The sequence below is a fragment of the Macaca nemestrina genome, chromosome 4 (assembly GCF_043159975.1).
Source record: "Macaca nemestrina isolate mMacNem1 chromosome 4, mMacNem.hap1, whole genome shotgun sequence".
Lineage (NCBI taxonomy): Eukaryota > Metazoa > Chordata > Mammalia > Primates > Cercopithecidae > Macaca > Macaca nemestrina.
This window is the reverse complement of record NC_092128.1, coordinates 174,814,714-174,834,261: the sequence shown is the minus strand read 5'-3', so window position 1 is coordinate 174,834,261 and position 19,548 is coordinate 174,814,714. Positions and strand designations below refer to the sequence as shown.

At 40.7% G+C, this 19,548-nt stretch overlaps 1 protein-coding gene across 3 annotated transcripts in view; it reads left to right on the top strand.

The window, feature by feature from the left end:
• Nucleotides 1–1,610: 1,610 nt before the first annotated feature.
• Nucleotides 1,611–19,548, top strand: part of LOC105472733 (SR-related CTD associated factor 4) — a 61,534-nt gene continuing 43,596 nt past the window's right edge. For 2 of the 3 annotated variants that reach the window (XM_011726266.3, XM_011726265.3), the window contains exon 1: nucleotides 1,611–2,067. In XM_011726266.3, coding sequence (XP_011724568.2) covers nucleotides 2,038–2,067 — 30 coding nt within the window. In that variant the 5' untranslated portion in view covers nucleotides 1,611–2,037. The remainder of the gene's footprint in view (nucleotides 2,068–19,548) is intronic. The other variant, XM_071095605.1, reaches the window with a different exon arrangement.

The following is a 19,548-nucleotide window of genomic DNA, read 5'->3' as shown; positions in this document are numbered from 1 at the left end:
ACAGCTCAAACTCCACAGGCCCCAGACGGAAATGATCCAGCTGTGTGACCTTGGACACATTAGTTCACTCACTCCCTGAATTATAAAATGAGGGCATTACTAATAGACACCTCACCGAGAAGCCTGTTACGGAGATTAAATGAAACAGTACAGAATAGCTTGTCAGGAGACCCTGGCGCATGGTAAGCGACAAGTGTTAACCATCATCCTGTCTTCCCTCAAACCCACGCCTTCTTCCCCATATATTCCCTACGTTGACTCATAAACCCACCACCCATGTCATTCATCAAGTCAGGCTCTGGGCATCCTCCTGGACACCCCCTTTATTAACCTCACAGTTATTCTGCCTTGGCCCTTCCACTCCACTTCCTAAACATCTGTCCTTCCTTCTCCATCGCCACCACCTTCAGTCCTCATTTTCCCGGGGGGCTAGGGCCATTCTTTCCCTGTCCCCTCTTACTACTTTGCACCATCCTTCTGAGAGAACACTGCATCCATCACTACACCTTCCCCTTTCAAGGGCTCCCCTCTGCCTTAAGGGGGCAAAATCCAAACTCTGGAAGAGCAAAGCCTCATTAGGATCTGGTCTCACTCTCGTCTCTCAGTCCACCTTGCTCCTAAGCTCCAGCTGGTCCTCCTTCGGGGAGGTGATGGTGGCAGTCCTCATCAGGCTCTGTAGGCCTCTCCTCCCTCCAGATGTAGCTCAGGTGCCACTTCCTCTAGGAAGCTTTCCTGGACTTCCTGTCGGAGGCGCATCTTTCTTGTTTCCCAGGGCCTCTGCCGTAACACTAAGCATGCTTTTATAAGTATCTGCTCAGTTGCCTGTCCTCTCCACTAAACTGTGGTGTTTTCAGGCAAAACAATTATCTTTTATTCCCTGTCCCCAACACCAGGCAGCCAGTAGGTACTCAAGGAAAGTGATCAGCATAAACAGTTTTGGCCAAAAATGAAACAACTTGGTTTGAGGAATCAGCGTGAAAGTTAGTGAATCCACTCCTCTCGTGGCACAAGGCTGCACAGGCGTTCCTTAAGGCCTGCGTGGATATCCAGTGCCTGCACGTCTTTCTCGGTGTTTTAGCTCGCGCAGAATTAACCTGCACAACTACAGCGGGCACACAGCTGCACTGGCATTGGCTGAAGCTTTTTTTTCTTTTCCCCAGCAGAGCGCACGAGGGCCTGCAAAGGCACGCCCAGAGGGCCGAGGTTAAATCCTGCGCCCTTTGTTCGCGGCAGCGGAGAGCGAGCGGCTCCATGCCCGCCGCCCCCGCTGGGTGCAGGGCCGGTTAGGGCCGAACATTTCGCACAGACGCACCCGGGAGCACCGCGTCGAGCGGAGCGCGCGTGCGCCAGGTCTTGCTCTAGGTCACCCTCGCAGCCCTAGGATCCCGCGCTCTGCGGCGCCCTCCGCCCGGGCCTGGCCTTGGTGCCAGGCCGTCTCCCCGGCCCGCGGCCGCCGCTGGCGGGAAAGCGCCCGGCGTCCCGGCGTCACGCGCCAGCAGCCAGGCACGCGGGGCGGCGCAGGGCGGGACGAGGCGGGGAGGGGGCGGGGCCAGCGCAACGGGGCGGGGCAGACGCCGGGCACAGGAAGCGCCGGGAGGCCTGAGCCGTCCCAGGGTGCCCCGCGCGGCGTGGACTCGGGCAGCTGCCGCCATCCCGCTGGAGAGAGGGAGAGAGAGGCCCGCCCGCTCGCCGGCCGGGCCAGTGTGAGCCAGTGCGTGAGGGCGCGGGGGGCCGTGTCAGCGAGACGCAGAGCGCAGCCGCCACCACCAAACGGACATGTTGAAGACCGGCGCTGCCGCCGCCTCCTTTTCCTCATCCTGCAAACGGGACTGAGAGGGGGCCCGCCACCTCTTCGCCTCTGCCTCGGCCGCCCGCCTCGCCGCTTCGGCCGCAGCCTCTTCCTGCCCGGGCCTCGGGCTCCGCCGCTCGTCGCCTCCCACCAGCCACCAGGCCCGGTTGGTTTCCCGGCCCCGCTCCGCCGCGGCGCGAGGTCTATGTGACCGGCGGGCCCGGAACAGCCGCCGCCGCAGCGCGAACATGGACGCCGTCAACGCCTTCAACCAGGAGGTAAGGGGTGCTCGGGGCAGGGGGGTGCCGGGCCTGCTGCGGGAGCCGGGGCCCGTTTCTCCCGCCGCCTGAGGTTTAAAGCTTTGGTCCGGGTGGGGACGCTTCCTGCCCCGGTTCCGGGGCGGCGGGGCCTGCACGGAGCGGGGCCTGTGGCCCGGGAGAGGTCGCGGCGACCACGGGAACTGACCCTGCACCCCTCCCCCCACTGCCCACCCCCGGACGGCGACCTCGGGCTTCCCCCCCTCGCCCCCTTGCGGCCTCCCCTAGCCCAAGTCTGTGCCCGTTCCTCTAACTTGTCCCTTTTTTGGGTCCGGGCGCCCTCGCTGTCTCTTCCGCGAGCCCCGTTGTCGGGTTCGCAGTGCTGGGAGCCCGCAAGGGGCTAAGAAAGAAGCGCGGGCGGGCGCGTGGGGTTGGGGGCGGGGGAACGGGAGCATCTGCCGGTCGTGGGGCTGGCGGAGCGGTGGCTTCAGCTCTCCTGTTGCTCAGGCCGCGGCGCGTCGACGACTGGACTCTGATCCCGGGTCTGGGAGGAGTTGGAGAGGGTGTTCATCCCCCTTCTCCGAGATTCACGCACTTGGGAAATAGGGCTAATAAACGGAGAGGGGGTGGCTCGTTATAATAATTTAAAGTCGTGAACATAACCCTCTTATAGGCTCTATAGCCCCAACGTGACGCCTAAAAAGTTGAATGGGAGAGAAGAGTATTCGCTCCGCCTTAGTCCGCTAGAAGGCTGGCGTTGTCCTCCAGTTCCCTACCCTCGCACCCCCTCCCGAGGTAGTTAATCCTCGGCTCCCTTCTACGAGGACATTTACATGTGAAAACCTCTCCAAACCGGGAACAAAGCTGCCTGCGGCCTTAAAGTTCTCTAGTTGTTTCTCTGATCATTCCAGGTGTTGCTTTTGGAGTGTAGAGTCCATACATCCTATTTGTCAGAATCGATTTGGGAGGAGGAGACTTGGCTATTGATGATTTAAAATGCGGTTACAGAATGGGAACTATTGTCATGGGTTGAGCTGTATTGTCTTCCCTTTCCAAGTACCAAAGATAAAGCAACATTGAAAAATCAAATGTAGTAGTTCGAGATGTGTGGATGTGGCATTAAAAACGTGCTGCATCTCACAGATTTTGTAGGTTTACTTGTAACAATTATGGTGCAATAACTTTCCTTTAGATTTGCGGTGCTATAATATATGGGACTCTCCAATTACACTGCAGTTGAGACAATTTATTGCCATATAAGTTACCCTAAAAATGATTTTCTTCAATTGATGGGTAAATAAAATGCCCTAACTGCAGTAGTTGCAGCTGGTAATGGACAGTGTCTTGTAAAAGTTCAGTAGTGATGATTTTCAAAACAATAAAAATAATATGTCCTAGTTTTTGATCGCCAGAGAATTTGTGATAATGCTCCAACTATTTTAGGGTTGGAAGTTGATTGTTTTGTGAAGGTAAAATTCACTGGAATGTTGACTCCAGGCTCCATGAGGGCAGGAAGTTTCTGTTTCTTTCCCGCCTTCTCTCCCAATCAAAACAGGTGCTTTGCAAATAATTGTTGAATGAGAATTAAAACAAATGGCACAACAGTAGTTAAAATATTTCAAGTACATTTTTCTCCCAACAGTGAATGTGTTTTTTAAAAATTTATTTCAGAATCGGAAGAAAGAATGTTTTTGATGAAAGAAGAGGATTTTTAGTTTATTCTTAAGATCAGAAGTATTCTGATTCAGGCGTTATGGAAGTTGACATCAAGCACATTGTTAAGCAAAGTATTTTCTATTAATCCTGAAAAGGCACCATCAGTAATTTTTACTTTGAAAAACCAAAGTTAGGAATGGTATTGATTCCTTGAAAAAGGGAAGTGATATTTGACCTTTTTAAATGTGCAGAATGAGCATTTTCTTATCATTGTTCATTTTCCAGTTCATTTCAGTTCTATTCCTAGTCTTTGTGAACTGCAAAGAATGCCAACTCTCTTCTGCTAAATTAAAACTCTTCTAGAGAAATTAATCTGACTTTAAAATTCATCTTACTGTGCCTACTTGATTTGTAGTGCTTCTCAACTATTTCTCCCCATTCATGAAATGTTCTTGATTCATTCCCCATATAATCTTGAATCTCTCAAATCTGATCTTCACTTAAACTTCTGAGTGCCTGCTCACCTGCACAGCCACGTCCTGAGTAATGTAGGGCTACCAAGCATCTCAGTCACCTTAAAGTCTAATCCAGTAGAGGACATAAGACTTAGACAAATAACTTTAATATGATGTGGTAGAACAGCTTCCTTTGGGATCCTTCCATTGCAGTGTGGCATAGCCATTGGAGATCAGTGAAGGCTTGGGAAGAGGAGCAGGTATCAGTTTTAGGACTTCAGAAGATGTAGGAAGCAGTGATCGAAGGGCAGTAGTGTTGAAAAGTGAGTTATTTTGATTCCGAAGGCTACTGGATAGTAAGGATGGTAAAGTAGTTTGAGCCTGACAAGTTTCATGTTTGCCTAATGTGTTTGAATTTCATTTTTAGGCTGTAGGTAAACATTGAAGGTTTTAAGCAGTGGGATAATGTAATCAAAACGGTTTCGTTCATAGTCGTATGCATTATAGGAGGCAGAGACTTGGTAGGAAATATAAGTAAAACCTGAACTTGGCAAGTGTATGGTGGGAATGGAGAGTAGAGAAAGGATGTGGGCCAAAGGAATCCATGGACCTTGGCATCTGATAGGTTTATAAGCACCTTTTGTCCCCACATCCTAAGGGCTGAGAGAGTGGTGATACCACTCTCTCAGCCCTTAGGTTAGCCCTTGTGTTAGTGGTGATACCCTAACACAAGTCATCAAAAGCCTACTTAGTAGAGAAGAAATGTGTTTGATTTTTGAACAGGTTGAGTTTGAGTTAATTGTGGAACCATCACATGGAAATTTTTGGCAAGCAGTTGGGCTTATAGGACTTAAACTTGGAAGCAACTAGGAGATAGAGGGAGACATCCAGGAGTTCAGATGGGAAAGGTGGGGGAAAATTGAAAGGGGGAACAAAAGGAATTAATATAAGACCAATGGCATGTCAGGCACTTACACGTACACATGTCTAATTTAATATGTATTCCCACAACCCTGCATAGAGTCCAATTACAGATGAGGAAGCTGATTTTCCAAGAAAATATAATAAATAATAACTCCCCCAAGGGCATATTGCTAGTTAATGGCAGAACTAGGATTTGAACTCGGATCTCTCCACTGAAGATAATATTTTGTATAGTATGAGGGGATTTGGCCACTGAAATGTTTGAGGGCAATGGGATTTGAAATTTAGGGTTGAATGGTGATGGGAGATAAGGAAATAAGAGGTAGCTAGTGTAAAGTAGTCTTTAGAGATTTGGTTTTGAGGGATTAGAGGGAAACGTTGCTTAAGGATGAGGGAAGGAAGGGCAGTTTACAATGTACTAGGCACTGGTGATAGGCATTACCTTCGTTTATAATATATATAAGGCTTTAGCTTTAGTTAGTAGTGTTGAATCCCTAGTCTCTTAGATGGGAGTAGAGGCTTTAGCATTTTCAAGGAAGGGGGTGTAGAAAAGCATAGTTTACCAGCAAGAGGGGGGATGGCTAACTTGAAGCAAAATTATGGATAAGAGAAATGGGACAAATCAGAAGTGCAGGTAAAAGACGTCCATCTCAAAGAAGGAAAGGAAGATAGGAAAGATGAGGTTATTAAAGATACCCATTTAACAGAATATTTGGAGAACTTTTATGGCAAGACATGTATTAAGTGTTGTGAAAGATGAAAAGATGAGTGAAAAACAATCAGTTATCAATTATGGCTAATACTTAGTGGTGTCTGTTGTATAGTTTATACACTTCTCAATTATGAAGAATTTGCTAAAGTTTGTGGAATAGAATAAAGAGTATGGTTTTTGTTGTTGTTTTTTGGTTTTTGTTGTTGTTGTTTTTTGTTTTTTGTTTTTTGTTTTTTTTTGAGATGGAGACTCGCTCTATCCCCAGGCTGCTGGAGTGCAGTGGCACAGTCTCAGCTCACTGCAACCTCTGCCTCCTGGGTTCAAGCGATTCTCCTACCTCAGCCTTCCGAGTAGCTGGGACTACAGGAGTATACCACCACGCCCAGCTAATTTTTGTATTTTTAGTAGAGATAGGGTTTCACCATGTTGGCCAGGATGGCCTTGATCTCTTGACCTCGTGATCCGCCCTCCTGGCCTCCCAAAGTGCTGGGATTACACGCGTGAGCCACTGAGCCCAGCTGAATTGTATTTTTTAACCCATTGACTGTATTTTTAGTGTTTAACCCATCTTGCCTACATCCTGAAGAATTGTATCTTGCCCCTCCCACTTTTTTTTTGCATCATCTGCAGTTTTAAGACATTTAAAGTACAAAAATAGTCCAGGCACAGTGGCATACACCTGTAATTCCAGCACTTTGGGAGGCCAAGGTGGGTGAATCACGAGGTCGGGAGTTAGAGACCAGCCTGGTCAACATGGTGAAACCCTGTCTCTACTAAAAATACGAAAAATTAGGTGGGCCTCCTGATAGGCGCCTGTAATCCCAGCTACTCGGGAGGCTGAGGTAGGGGAATCGCTTGAACCCTGGAGGCGGAGGTTGCAGTGAACCAAGATTGGGCCACTGCACTCCAGCTTGGGCAACAGTACGAGAGTCCATCTCAAAAAAAAAGTACAAAAATAGTGCAGAGAAAATAAAACAGTTAAGAATATACAGTTGTTACTATTTTGTGTTTTTAATTTAAAAATAAAATATAAAGTCTTCCTTTCATCCTCACTCCAACCCCAACTCTCCTCCCACTTGCAGGAGAGACAATCAGATAATTTAGTATTAATCTCTGTGGTCCATAAACAATATGTAATATTCTGTGTTTGATACTGGAATGTAGTGGCACCAGCACGGCCTACTGCAGCTTTGACCTGCTTTTTTTTGTTTGCTCAAATATTAATACTATTAAGATTTAGTTAACATTTTGCTGACAGGCTGAAATGAACTTTTCAAGCATGTCTCTTTGTACACATGTGTAGGAATTTCTGTGGGACAGCTATTCTCAAACTTTTTGGTTTTAGACCCATTTATTTGTTTTATGAGACAGTGTCTGGCTCTGTGGCCCAGACTAGAGGGCAGTGGCACGAACTCCACCCATTGCAACCTTCACCTCCTGGGCTCAAACCATCCTCCTGTCTCAGCCTCCCAAGTAGCTGGGACTACAAACCTCTGCCACCATGCCTGGCTGATTTTTCTATTTTTTCTGTAGACATGGGGTTTGCTTTGTTGCCCAAGCTGGTCTCGAGCCTCTGAGCTCAAGTGATTAGCCCACCTTAGCCTCCTAAAAGTGCTGGAATAATAGGCATAAGCCACCACGCCTGGCTAGATCCTTTTAAATTCTTAAAAGTTAAGGGCCAGAGAGAGCTTTTGTATCTATTGGTTATTATATTTATTGATATTTACCATATTAGAAATTTAAACTGAGAAATGTGTTTATTAATTTACTAAAAATAACAATAAACTTATTACAATATGTTAGCATAAATAACATTTTTAATGAGAAAAGTAACGTTTCTAAAACAAATTAGTAAGAGTCACATCATTTTACATTTTTGCACATCTCATTTAAACTTTGGTTTAATAAAACCTGGATCCTCGTTCCAGTTTTTCATTCAGTCTGTTGCAATAACACACATCAGGTAGCCTCTGGAATATACTGCTACATACTTCTGAGAAAACGAACAAAAAGGCAAGAAATATCTTAGTATTCATATGAAAACAGTTCTGATGAAAAGGACTCAGACCTCTCAAAGGTCCTTAGATTCCTTTTTGAGAACTGCAGTGCTGAGATGCTATGCATATAATGCTACTTTGCAGTATAGAAAAAAATGCGAATACTTGTATATTCATGGTTATCTTTAAAGTTGGACATAAATTAAGCTTTACGAATACTTAATGTACGAATTGACATTGGTACACTTATCGTGTTGGGCTGTCAGTCATGTTGTTCTGAAGGAAGAGTTGAGTTTTGCATCTTAGTGGGGAGCTTGCTACTTCTTATTCTCACTGCAAATTGTTCTGTATGACTATTGTTGATTACTAGGGATGATTGTTTTCTAGAATTTAGTTCATCTGATGGGGATACCTTATTAAGTATTTTTTTTAACCTGTAGTATTAATGTTTGGGGTTCAATCATTTCTGAGATGTTTATGTAAAGACATATAGATAGAGGGGTCAAAGTTCTTTACTGTATGGAAAAGATGTAGAGAACCAGGTCGATTATTGGCAGTAGAGTTGGAGATTTCCCTTGCCAAAGTTGACCATGTTGTGCTGTTATCCCAGGAGTTTTTGAATGTTGAAAGTTGGTTATACATAGTTTTCTTTCTCTACTTTCTTTACCCAGGGAATTCTTAGTCTCTGACAAGGGTATTGGTCTGGCTTTATAGTGATTGCAATAAAGTGATTCTTCAGAGCTTTCTGTGGTGGGATTTATCATTGATGTTCTTGTTGTAAGTATTTCCTTCCCTAGTCTATCGTTTTGTCTGTATTTTGTTTCCGAAAAAATTACATGAACACCTAAGGAATTGATTCAGAGAACAATTAGAATAATGGAAAGGTTGGTTTCTAAACCTTGTGAAACAGAATTCGGGTTAAAACTGTACCTACTAGAGAGATGACACAATTGTTAGTGTTTTTTTGGGTTTTTTTTGTTTGTTTTGTTTACCACATAGGAAGCCACTATAAAAATTGTAGGTTGTTCTGTGTCATGGAGCACAAGCAAACATAATTTACTTCAGAATTCAAAGTAACTTTTCTGTATATATCTGCACACATTCAAATCTCATTTGAAATACACCTTGATAACTTAGTAGGGAAAAAAATGTTACGTAAGTAATGAACCTTTACTGTTATTCATAACATTTGTTGAGACAATATGCCAAATCCTTTTTTAGCACACCTCGGAGCAACAGCATACAACTTTCATAAGCTGAAAACTACACTTTGTTGTCAGGTATATAGCAGAATAAGCAGCTTACCTATTAACAGTTCAAAATTTTGGTAACATTGGTTATTTGTTAGTATTATGTTTCTGTCAAACCACAGAAAATAGAGGTGGGTAATAGTTAAATTTGCATTAGAATAGTCCTTACCAGAATCTGTTGAGAGCTTAGGAGAGACATGTCTACATTTCTGTGTTACTATTAAGTGTAATTAATACTGTGCTGCTGTGATTTTGAGAACTACAAGAGATTTTACAAACAATATTATAATTTATTATACCCGATCGCCTTCAATCCTGTTCAATATTTGCATGGTTTTTTTGATTACATTTCATTGCTGAGTAGTTTGAGCTTTTTATTGGTGCTTTTGAAGACATAGATAAGTATACAGAAACTGATATTCCAGTAAAGTGCACTATACCAGATTAGTAAATTCAGGAAGAAAACCAATGTAACTCAGGAGTGGAGTTAAGAATTAGAAGCCTGGGTTTTTACTAGGGGGTAGAGGAGAACAGCAGGGCTCAGTGAAAGGTGGATGGCCATCCAAATACCTCTTGAAAGTTATAATTTATGCTTGGATAATTGGTGATTCTTGGTATAAATCCGTGTGGGTCAGTGATCCCAGTTGGAAGAGACCAGAGAGCAGTGGTGTAGCTAGCATATTTGACATCCAGAGCAGACTTTTTTTAAACACACCCTTTTTTGTGTAGCAAAATTGTTTTCAGAAATAATCATGAAATGAATAATGGAAATGGCCAGAAAGGAAACTTGAACTGTATGTGCGCATGCACACACACCCACCACACACATACTACATATAAATCATACCAGACTTTTAAATTGTGTTAATATATGTTTTTTGAAATAGTGGAAAAACTTATCTGCATACTGATATGTCACAACAATGAATACGAATATTACAGTTTTTTTTTGTTTTTGTTTTGTTTTTGAGGCGGAGTATTGCTCGTCACCCAGGCTGGAGTGCAGTGGCACGATCTCGGCACATTGCAACCTCCATTTCCTGGGTTCAAGCAGTTCTCCTGCCTCAGCCCTGCCTAGTAGCTGAAATTACAGGCACATGCTACCAGGCCCAGCCAATTTTTGCATTTTTAGTAGGGACGGTGTTTCACCATGTTGGCCATGCTGGCCAGTTTCTTTAAAAGTCTTAGGCAGATTTGTCAGTGACTGTTAAAATTGATGTTCACATATTTGTGTTCAGTAGACAGTTACAACCAGATTTATTCATCTGTTTTCACCCACAGTTAAGAGCACTTTTAATTAATTTTAATTACAAAATGTTGTATATACAGCAACACATACACAAATAGGAAGTTTTCAACATAATACTGTGTTTGGCAGTGATTTATAAGCACACTTCACAATAAATTCTAGAAATCACAATACTATCCACGTATTTTTTTCAGCATTGAGTGTAATGACTTTCTTGTTTTTTAGATGGAATCTTGCTCTCCCCCAGACTGGAGTACAGTGGCACAATCTCAGCTCACTGCAACCTCCTCCTCCTGGGTTCAAGTGGTTTCCATGCCTCAGCCTCCTGAGTAGCTGGGATTATAGGCACGTGCCACCACACCTGGCTAATTTTTGTATTTTTAGTAGAGACGGGATTTCACCATGTTAGTCAGGCTGGGTCTTGAACTCCTGACCTCATGATCCACCTGCCTCAGCCTCCCAAAGTGCTGGAATTACAGGCGTGAGCCACCACACCCGGCCTTGAGTGTAATAACTTTGAAATGCCGTAGTCAAAATTTTACTGAAATGGTTATCACCTAAAAATTCAATGTAAATGTCTATTATATTTGATAACCACTTTTGATATTCACGTACAAGGAAATACAGCTTCCTTGTACTTTGTTCCTTAGTGATAGCATCCTATGATTCTTGTTCATGGGTTTTCACTTTTAAAGTTTTATTATATTTATCTTTATATTTGTTTGAGGCTGATTCTGGTTGTTTGTAAATATTTATGCCAGAAAAAATACATCTCAGGAAAGAAAAATTGGACACAGCTATAATTTTGAATATACTATTTAAACATAGGAATATATATAGGTACAATAGGATTGGAGTCATGCTGAGCCTGAGGGGAGCTGAAGCAATCCTGAACCTTTTTGTACTTACTCTCCAAATGAACAGGTATATCAAATCTGCAAAAACTGACTATATAACTGGGGGATTTCCTAATAAACTTCCAATTAAGATGGATTGCTTATTAAAGGGTATGTAATAAAAATGTGCAGATTTGATATTTATATGTTGTTAAAACTCAGCAGTAACCACAGCAACCCCTTAAGAGTATTGCCAAAATATTTTGGGGGTGATATATTTTATCCCTGGTGTTATTTAGAATTGCCTGTGCTCAGGCCAGGCGTGGTGGCTCACACCTGTAATCCCAGCACTTTGGGAGACCAAACATTGAGAAACCCTCTCTGTACTAAAAATAAAGAATTAACTGGGTGTGGTAGCTTATGCCTGTAATCCCAGCTACTCAGGAGGTAGGAGAATCGCTTGAACCCGGAAGGTGGAGGTTGCAAGGAGCCTCAGATCATGCCATTGCACTTCAGCCTGGGCTGGGCAACAGAGCAAGATTCCATTTAAAAAAAAAAAAAAATTGTTCGTGCTTGATGGTGATAAAAGAACAAAATCAAAGTCTTGCTATGTTATTTAGTCTTGATAGTTCACCCACTTACTGCCTGCACCTGGGTGGACTGCTCCCCTTGCCTCACTCTAGGTATGCAGTTGCATTAAAGAGCAATAGTTGACCAATCCACTAGTCTATGAAGTCTCCCTCTGCGATATGCCCAATATATCTTAATGCATTCTATCATGAGTGTTCCTCTATATTTCCTCCTTTTGACTTTCAGTTAAAGTAGAATTTTAATACCCTGCTTAAAGGAAACCTTTAGTACCAAAAATTACTGATATCCCTTTTAAACCCTTTAAGAAATATATAACAGTCTTTAAACTTTAATGGCCATATGTGACTTAGTTTACCTTAATTAAGAGATGCTGAATGATAAATCACTTTAGATAGGGCAGCCAAGTTTGGGGATCAGTTGAAATAAGTACAGATAGGGATATATTTTATAAAGCAAACCTGTAGAGATGGAAAATAGATTATTGGCTGGCAGAGAGCAAAAGGAGCAATGGAGAGTGACTGGTAATGGGGATGGGATTTGTTTTGGTGGTGATGAAAATACTCTATAAAGTATTGATGGGTGCACAACTCTTGAATGTACCAAAAACCACTGAACTGTACATTTTAAATGGATGGGTTTTATGGTATGTGATTTATATTGCAAAGCTGTTGTAAAATACACAAAAAATGTCAGGTTGTATCATAACCATTTTGTTGTTTACTTGCCTTACCTAATTTTCTATCAAGATGAAAACAGTATCCAGTAGCTTCTGCATGGCTCTGTAAATTATTTTGTTGATCCCGAATCCTAAGTTTGTTCAAAGGATAGGTTTAGTTTTGACATACTATTTTAAGGAGTAGTCCAGTAGGAACAGTTCACGGGAAGGACAAAAAGAATCCTGCATTTGCCCATTAAATAACCAGGTGCTGGCTAATGAGTTAGGTGTTGTGGACATGTCTTTGCATTCTTTCCATTTTAAAGGTAAGGAAACTAGAGAAGTTTGGTGAATGGTCTGAGGTCACACAGTGTGAAAGTAACAGTTCTGAGATTTGACTCAGTTCTTTTCAGAGCCCATCTGAGTTTAGTCCACAGTCCCACATGGCTGCTGTGAAGTTTTTTGAGCAGTGAATCCTTATCTAATGGACTATTTATATGGCGAGAACACTAAGTGAACAGCTTTTGTACATCTGAAGCATGGTAGCAAGTGATAACTATCAAAATAATGTATACTTTTGAAAGGACTTGTCACAGTTTAAGAATAACAAGGTTTGGTTAACTTTTTGAGGCACCCACAGTAATGCAGTAAATGTAATCAGCGTTTAAAACTGAAGGTGTCTATTCTTTTAACCAGTTTATACTCAATTAAAAATTTTAACTCATTAAGGATTTTATAAATGCTAAGATTAAAATTGTTTTCCAATTAAATGATTTTATATCCTGGAATTAATTTTTATTTCTTGTATTGATGACTAGGAAGAAGTGTTTAATTCACAAAAGTTCATTAGTGAGACACAATAAATGTGATGTTTAAATATGGCACCTGTGCTGCTAAAGTAGAGCAAAGGCATGGATAAAAAACATTTGGCATTTCCTAAAATCACCTCCTGACCTGTCTTTCAAGCTAGTGAAAAGGAAGAAGTTGTGGATTGATTTGGGAAGTACATTTGGAAAATGACCTAATGTGATAAGCTGGAACCAGTAGGGGTAAAAGCCCTGGTGAGGTATACAGCCTTGATTCAAAAAGTGGAAAGTCTGAGTGAAGGGTAGACCCTGGGAAATTTAAGGGAGGCAGTGTTAAATTAAGAATACATGGCCGGGCACAGTGGCTCACACCTGTAATCCCAGCACTTTGAGGGCCGAGAAGGGCGGATCACCTGAGTTCAGGAGTTCGAGACCAACCTGACCAACATGGAGAAACCCCGTCTCTACTAAAAATACAAAATTAGCCGGGCATGGTGTCACATGCCTGTAATCCCAGCTGCTTGGGAAGCTGAGGTGGGAGAATCACTTAGACCCACGAGGAGAGGAGGCTGTGGTGAGCTGAAATCGCGCCATTGCATTCCAGCCTGGACAACAAGAGCGAAATTCCGTCTTAAAAAAAAAAAAAAAATACATTAGGGCATACTTTATAGAATAAGTCTTCAGAAATTAACTATTAATACTTAGAAAATTAGTTCTGCCGGGAGTAAATGATAATAGAATAAAAGTTCGATGATACAATTAAATAGTGAAAAATAATGCAGATGAAGTTTAAACCATTGTCTATTATATTCTGTTTTTTCTTTTCCTTTTTTTTTGAGACAGAGTTTTGTTCTTGTTGCCCAGGCTGGAGTGCAATGGCGCAATCTTGGCTCATCGCAGTCTCCACTTCCCCGGGTTCAAGTGATTCTCCTGGCTTAGCCTCCTGAGTAGCTGGGATTACAAGCGTGTGCCACCATACCTGGCTAATTTTGCATATTTAGTAAAGATGGGGTTTCTCCATGTTAGGCTGATCTCAAACTCCCAACCTCAGGTGATCCGCCCACCTCGGCCTCCCAAAGTGCTGAGATTACAGGTGTGAGCCACTGTTCCTGGCCTATATTCTGTTTTCTTAATGTTCTTAGTGCACATAGAAATATAAGTAGTTAACCTATAAATGATGTTATATTTATTATTAAATGTAATTTAGCAGTTCCATGTGTTTATTTGGTAAAACATTTCTTTAAATTCTGGAATAGAAGAAAAGTCAACAAGATTGTGGGAGAATATGGTAGAGTAAAATTTAGGAAGAAGTAAGTATGAAAATTTTTTTAACCCTTTGAATTTGAATATTATGTGCAGTTTTGTTGCTTATGAAAGTACCTGGTTTGGAATCTCTTGAAATCTGAAGAGTAAATTTTATGCAGAAGTAGTTGGAACTGTTTTGTAATGTTTACATTCAAACAAGACTCTGCTCAGTCGGAGCAGGAAAATGGTATTGCATCTTTCCCCTATTTGTTTTAAAAAGCTTTTCGGGGCGGAATGAGGTGGCTCAGGCCTGTAATCCCAGCACTTTAGGAGGCTGAGACTGGCAGATCCCTTGAGGCCAGGAGTTTGAAACCATCCTGGCTAACATGGCAAAACCCCATCTGTACCTAAAAAAAAAAAAACTTTGTAAATTTTCTCTACCTTAGGAGTATTTCATATTGACAATGCCAAATTTATCTTGTTTTCACACCTTCCTCTAAGCAAGTGGAAAAGTGGTTACATGTTTAGGTTTCAAAAGGTTTGAGTCTGTGACAAGCAAATGAAATTTATATGGGAGTAAGCTATATATCAGTAATTAAAGGGACACTTTCTTTAATGAAGATGTTTTAAAAAATATATAGGCCAGGCGCAGTGGCTCACGCCTGTAATCCCAGCACTTTGGGAGGCTGAGGCGGGCGGAGCACCTGAGGTCAGGCATTTGAGACCACCCTGACTAACATGGAGAAACCCCATCTCTACTAAAAATACAAAAAAATTAGCCGGGCATGGTGGCACATGCCTGTAATCCCAGCTACTCGGGAGGCTGAGGCAGGAGAATCACTTGAATCTGGGAGGCGTAAGTTGCCGTGAGCCGAGATCGCGCCATTGCACTCCAGCCTGGGCAACGAGAGTGAAACTGTCTCAAAAGTGTGTGTGTGTGTGTGTGTGTGTGTGTGTGTGTGTGTGTGTGTAGCAGCAATTTCCCAGATTTTTTTTTTTTTTTTTTTGGCACAGTCATTTTATCCACAGGGCTTCAGTTATTGTAAGGATATGTGTTGGGAGGGGTGTTTTTTAATTTAATTTTTTAATTTAAACATTTAGTAATTTTGAAAGGCTTTATTAAAGATTTGCAAGTTACTGATTTAAACATAGTAGTAACTCAGCTTCAAAGACAAGATTTACTCTGGACAAGTTATGTGATGATGGTGATTCTATATAACCATGTTCCTTTATCACTTAGTTATATTTATAATCAAAAGTTGAACAAAGATGTATCTCAAACGGATACAAATTAAAGTTGATTTTTAAATCCATGAATTTAATTTTTTTATTTAAAAACTAATGCAAGTTAGATAAATTTAAATTAGAAAATAAAATAATCCCCTCAAACACCGTTAACATTTTAAGAGTATTTCCTTTGTCTTTTTTTCTCCTCCACTTGCGTTTGGAAATTTTTATATAGTTACCAGATCTTTTTAATAGCATGAAGTTCTCTATGAGAATATCTAATAATTGCCTTACATAAATTTCTAGAAGTAGAATTACTGGTTTGAAAGGTATGGACATTTTTTAGTCCTTGTTTTACAGTTTTAAATTTCTCTTCGGAATTAAAACTCATCCATTAGGTCTCACCAGCCCAGTACTCTTTTTGCTTTATGCTAATCCACATGCATGTCCACTAGATAATTGAAGAATTTTATCTCCTTGTGTTAATTTGTACTTTGATTATTGATTGGTATGGTTGAACACTTTTTCCTGTGTTTGTTAATTAGATATTGGGATTTTCTTTGTTAAATGAGTTGCTTCTGTACATTTTTCAGTTTCATTGTATCTCTTACTGTGTGTGTGTACTGTTGATTATCTCATACACATTAACTTATGCACAGTATTCTGCTGTCAGGTAGAGTGACATAGTAGTACTTGTTTAACATGTGATTGGATTTCTTTCCTCGCCCCGTTATATTACCTGGTATTAAAAAAGTATTAACCCAGACACACATTTGGTAAATTATATATTAAAGGCATAAGATGAAATACCAGGGAAGAAAAGGACTGTACATGATCCCTTACCTAGTTGTTCTAGCAGTAGTGTTTTATGGAGTTGTCTTCAGGTTTAAATTAGAAAGCATCTTTATAGGAAAGATAATTTTAAAACTTTTTAAAAATTACCTTTTGTTAAGAAATTTAACATGTACTTTGTTATACAGTGTTTATATGTTGCTAATAAACATAAAAGTTGTGTGGATTTAACTGTCTGGTTTAAGACAGTGTCTTTGATTTATTAAGTTGAGAATGAAAGAGGAGGAAAGACTGTAGAATTAAATGCTTTGATATTTGCATCTAACAGGAAGGAGATTTGAATACTAGCCTGTCGTTGTGAGTATATATATATTTATTTTAGGAAACATTTCCATTTTTTCTTTAAATTCAACTTTACATAGTAATAGGAGCTTAAGGGAAAATTGCTGTGTCATCTTGGAGGTCATACTACCAAAGGAAGGAATACTGGAAATAATCAGTGTAATCCGTTACAAAGTAAATTTAGGAAAATACATTTTTTAAAGTTTAGGTTTCGAAAAGAAAGGGATAAATACCCCATTGAGAAAGATTCAGAAAGAAATATTGCTTGAGAGATTTAAGTTTTTAAAAAAAAGATTTAGGTTAGTATATAGTCTTCTAATTCTTACTGCCTTGACAACTTTATTTCAAAAAGTAGGAAAAAGCATACTTTAGAAATTGTAGACTCTGTGCCAGTTTACTTTTGTCTGCCAGTTTTTATTAATTTTTGGAAATTGCTAGTCACTAAGAGCCAGAACAGATTGACTAACAATTTATAACAGACTAAACTAAACATTTTTCATTTGTAAAGTATGTCTAGTGAAAACTATATACCAAATATTTCAGAAAGGTATTGGATATGATTGCATTATGAATGAATTAGAAAAATATGGGCAGGATGACAGTATTGCTAAGTGGATTGTAGCTGACTGGTTATAAATACCCAAGGAATATCAGTTAACGTCATCTTTCAAATAGGTCCTATTTTAATTTTTAGAAAACATTGACTTGGAGGAAAGCAGACAGAATGAGTTCATGAAGTTTACAATCTGATTGGAATAGCTGGAGCTACATCAAGTAGCAGAAAATGACTTCTGGACTTCCTAAAGAGGTTGAACGGTCTGTTAGAAACCAACACAAAGTCAACGTAAAGATCTAGTTTTGATGGGAATCCCAGTGAAAGCAGCCTGAGGATTTCAGTTGATTACAAATTGGAGTTAATGAATTAAACCCTATTTTTTTTAGGTAATAAATAACGCCCCCTTCTCCAAAGATGTTCATAATCTAATTCCTAAAACCTGTAAGTATGTTACCTTACAAGGCAAAAGAGACAGGGGATGTGAATAAGGTTAAGGATGTTGATGGGTTAATTATCCTGGATTATTTGGGTGGGCCCAATGTAATCATAAGGGTCCTTATACTAGAGAGGTAGGAGTCAAAGAAGGAAGTAAAACAACAGAAGAGATAGAAGGAGAAGACGCTATACCGCTGGCTCTGAAGATGGAAGAAGAGGCCATGAGCCAAAAGAATGTAGGCACCCTGTAGAAGTTAGAATAGGCAAGAAATAGATTCTTCCCTAGAGCCTCTACAAGGAATGTCACCTTGCTGATGCTAGTGAGATTCTGACCTCGAAAGTGTAATTTGTGTTGCTCTAAGCCAGTAAATTTGTGGTAATTTCTTACTACAGAAATAGGAAACTAATAAAAAAGCCAATTCACAATGCAGGACTACATCCGGACCCTGTCCATTTGAGGATACCATACTTAAAGGGAATTAACCAGGATCATCTTATCATTTGGCTAATAGAGAGGAAATACTAGTTATCTTCACATTGTTTTGCTCCATTTGCTGAGCACTTATGTGTTAGTTACTGGGCTAAGAGATTTATATACATTATCCTGTTTAATCCTAACAATGTGATGAGGTGAGCCAGTTAATCCCTGTTTTTCAGATTTTAAAAAGTCTTGAAGTTTAGAAAGGTTGACTAAACTTGTTAAGGTTTATGCCATTGGTAAATAGCAGAGTACCCATGTTACTTTGACTAATCCCTAAACATTGTGAATTCTGCAGGTATCACAGGCCAGATAGCCTTGTTCTTCCTTATCTTCACTTGAAACTCTTTACTGGTATTAGGGATCAGGATGAATTATTCTTCATATTTTTTAGAGGATTTTGTGTCTCAGGCTTCTATATGTCATGTATCCGGGCCGTGGCATGTTTAGACGTTTTCATGGTCATTCTGCTAGTGACAGAGCAAAGTGCCAAACTCGTATCTACTGCTAACAAGCAGCATGTTTTTCCACTATGTTTATCCCTTCTAAAGAAGTCTTGTATTTGGAGGGGCTGTTGTTATTTTTATACAGGAGGATTTCATGGTTTTCTCTGGCTGCTCTGACACTTTTTATTCGTTCACAGATAACATTAATTGTGAATACAGGCTATAATGTTGGGGGAGCTCTGCACCTAGTGATGTTTATTGAATACTTGTCCTCTGCCGGGTGACATAGTCCAAGTCATTCATTTCATATACAGAAACTCATTTCGTTCTAACTGAAACTGATACGTATCAAGCAGACATCGGTATATCCTTTTGACAAATGAGGACATTATGGCTTAAAGAAATTAATTTGCCCAGAATCATCTGCATGTCCAGACCCAGATTCAAAAACCAAATCTTTCTCACTCTCTATAGAATACCACAATTTCTGGTTTTTCTCACTAGTAGATTTCGCTGGAATTATATTAAATCTTGTGGCTTTCAGATATATAAAGCTAATAGCTTTTTTTCCTGAGGTTTGTTGACTGAAATTGGATGTTGGTCGTAAGTAACTGAATTATCTTTGAATCTCTTGTCTACTCTGTGTATAATACTTATGTGTATCTAAACTTGATTGAAAAACATGAAGTTTTTTTCTGACATGGCAGTGCTTCTTTCCCCTACCCTCCCCCCGTTTGTCCATGAGAAATTTATTAATGGTTTGAAGGAACCTACACATTTTTGAAAGGTGACTAGCAGTTAGTTTGGGCCTTATTTTCCTCATTTCTAAAAACAAAATAATTTTTCCCTG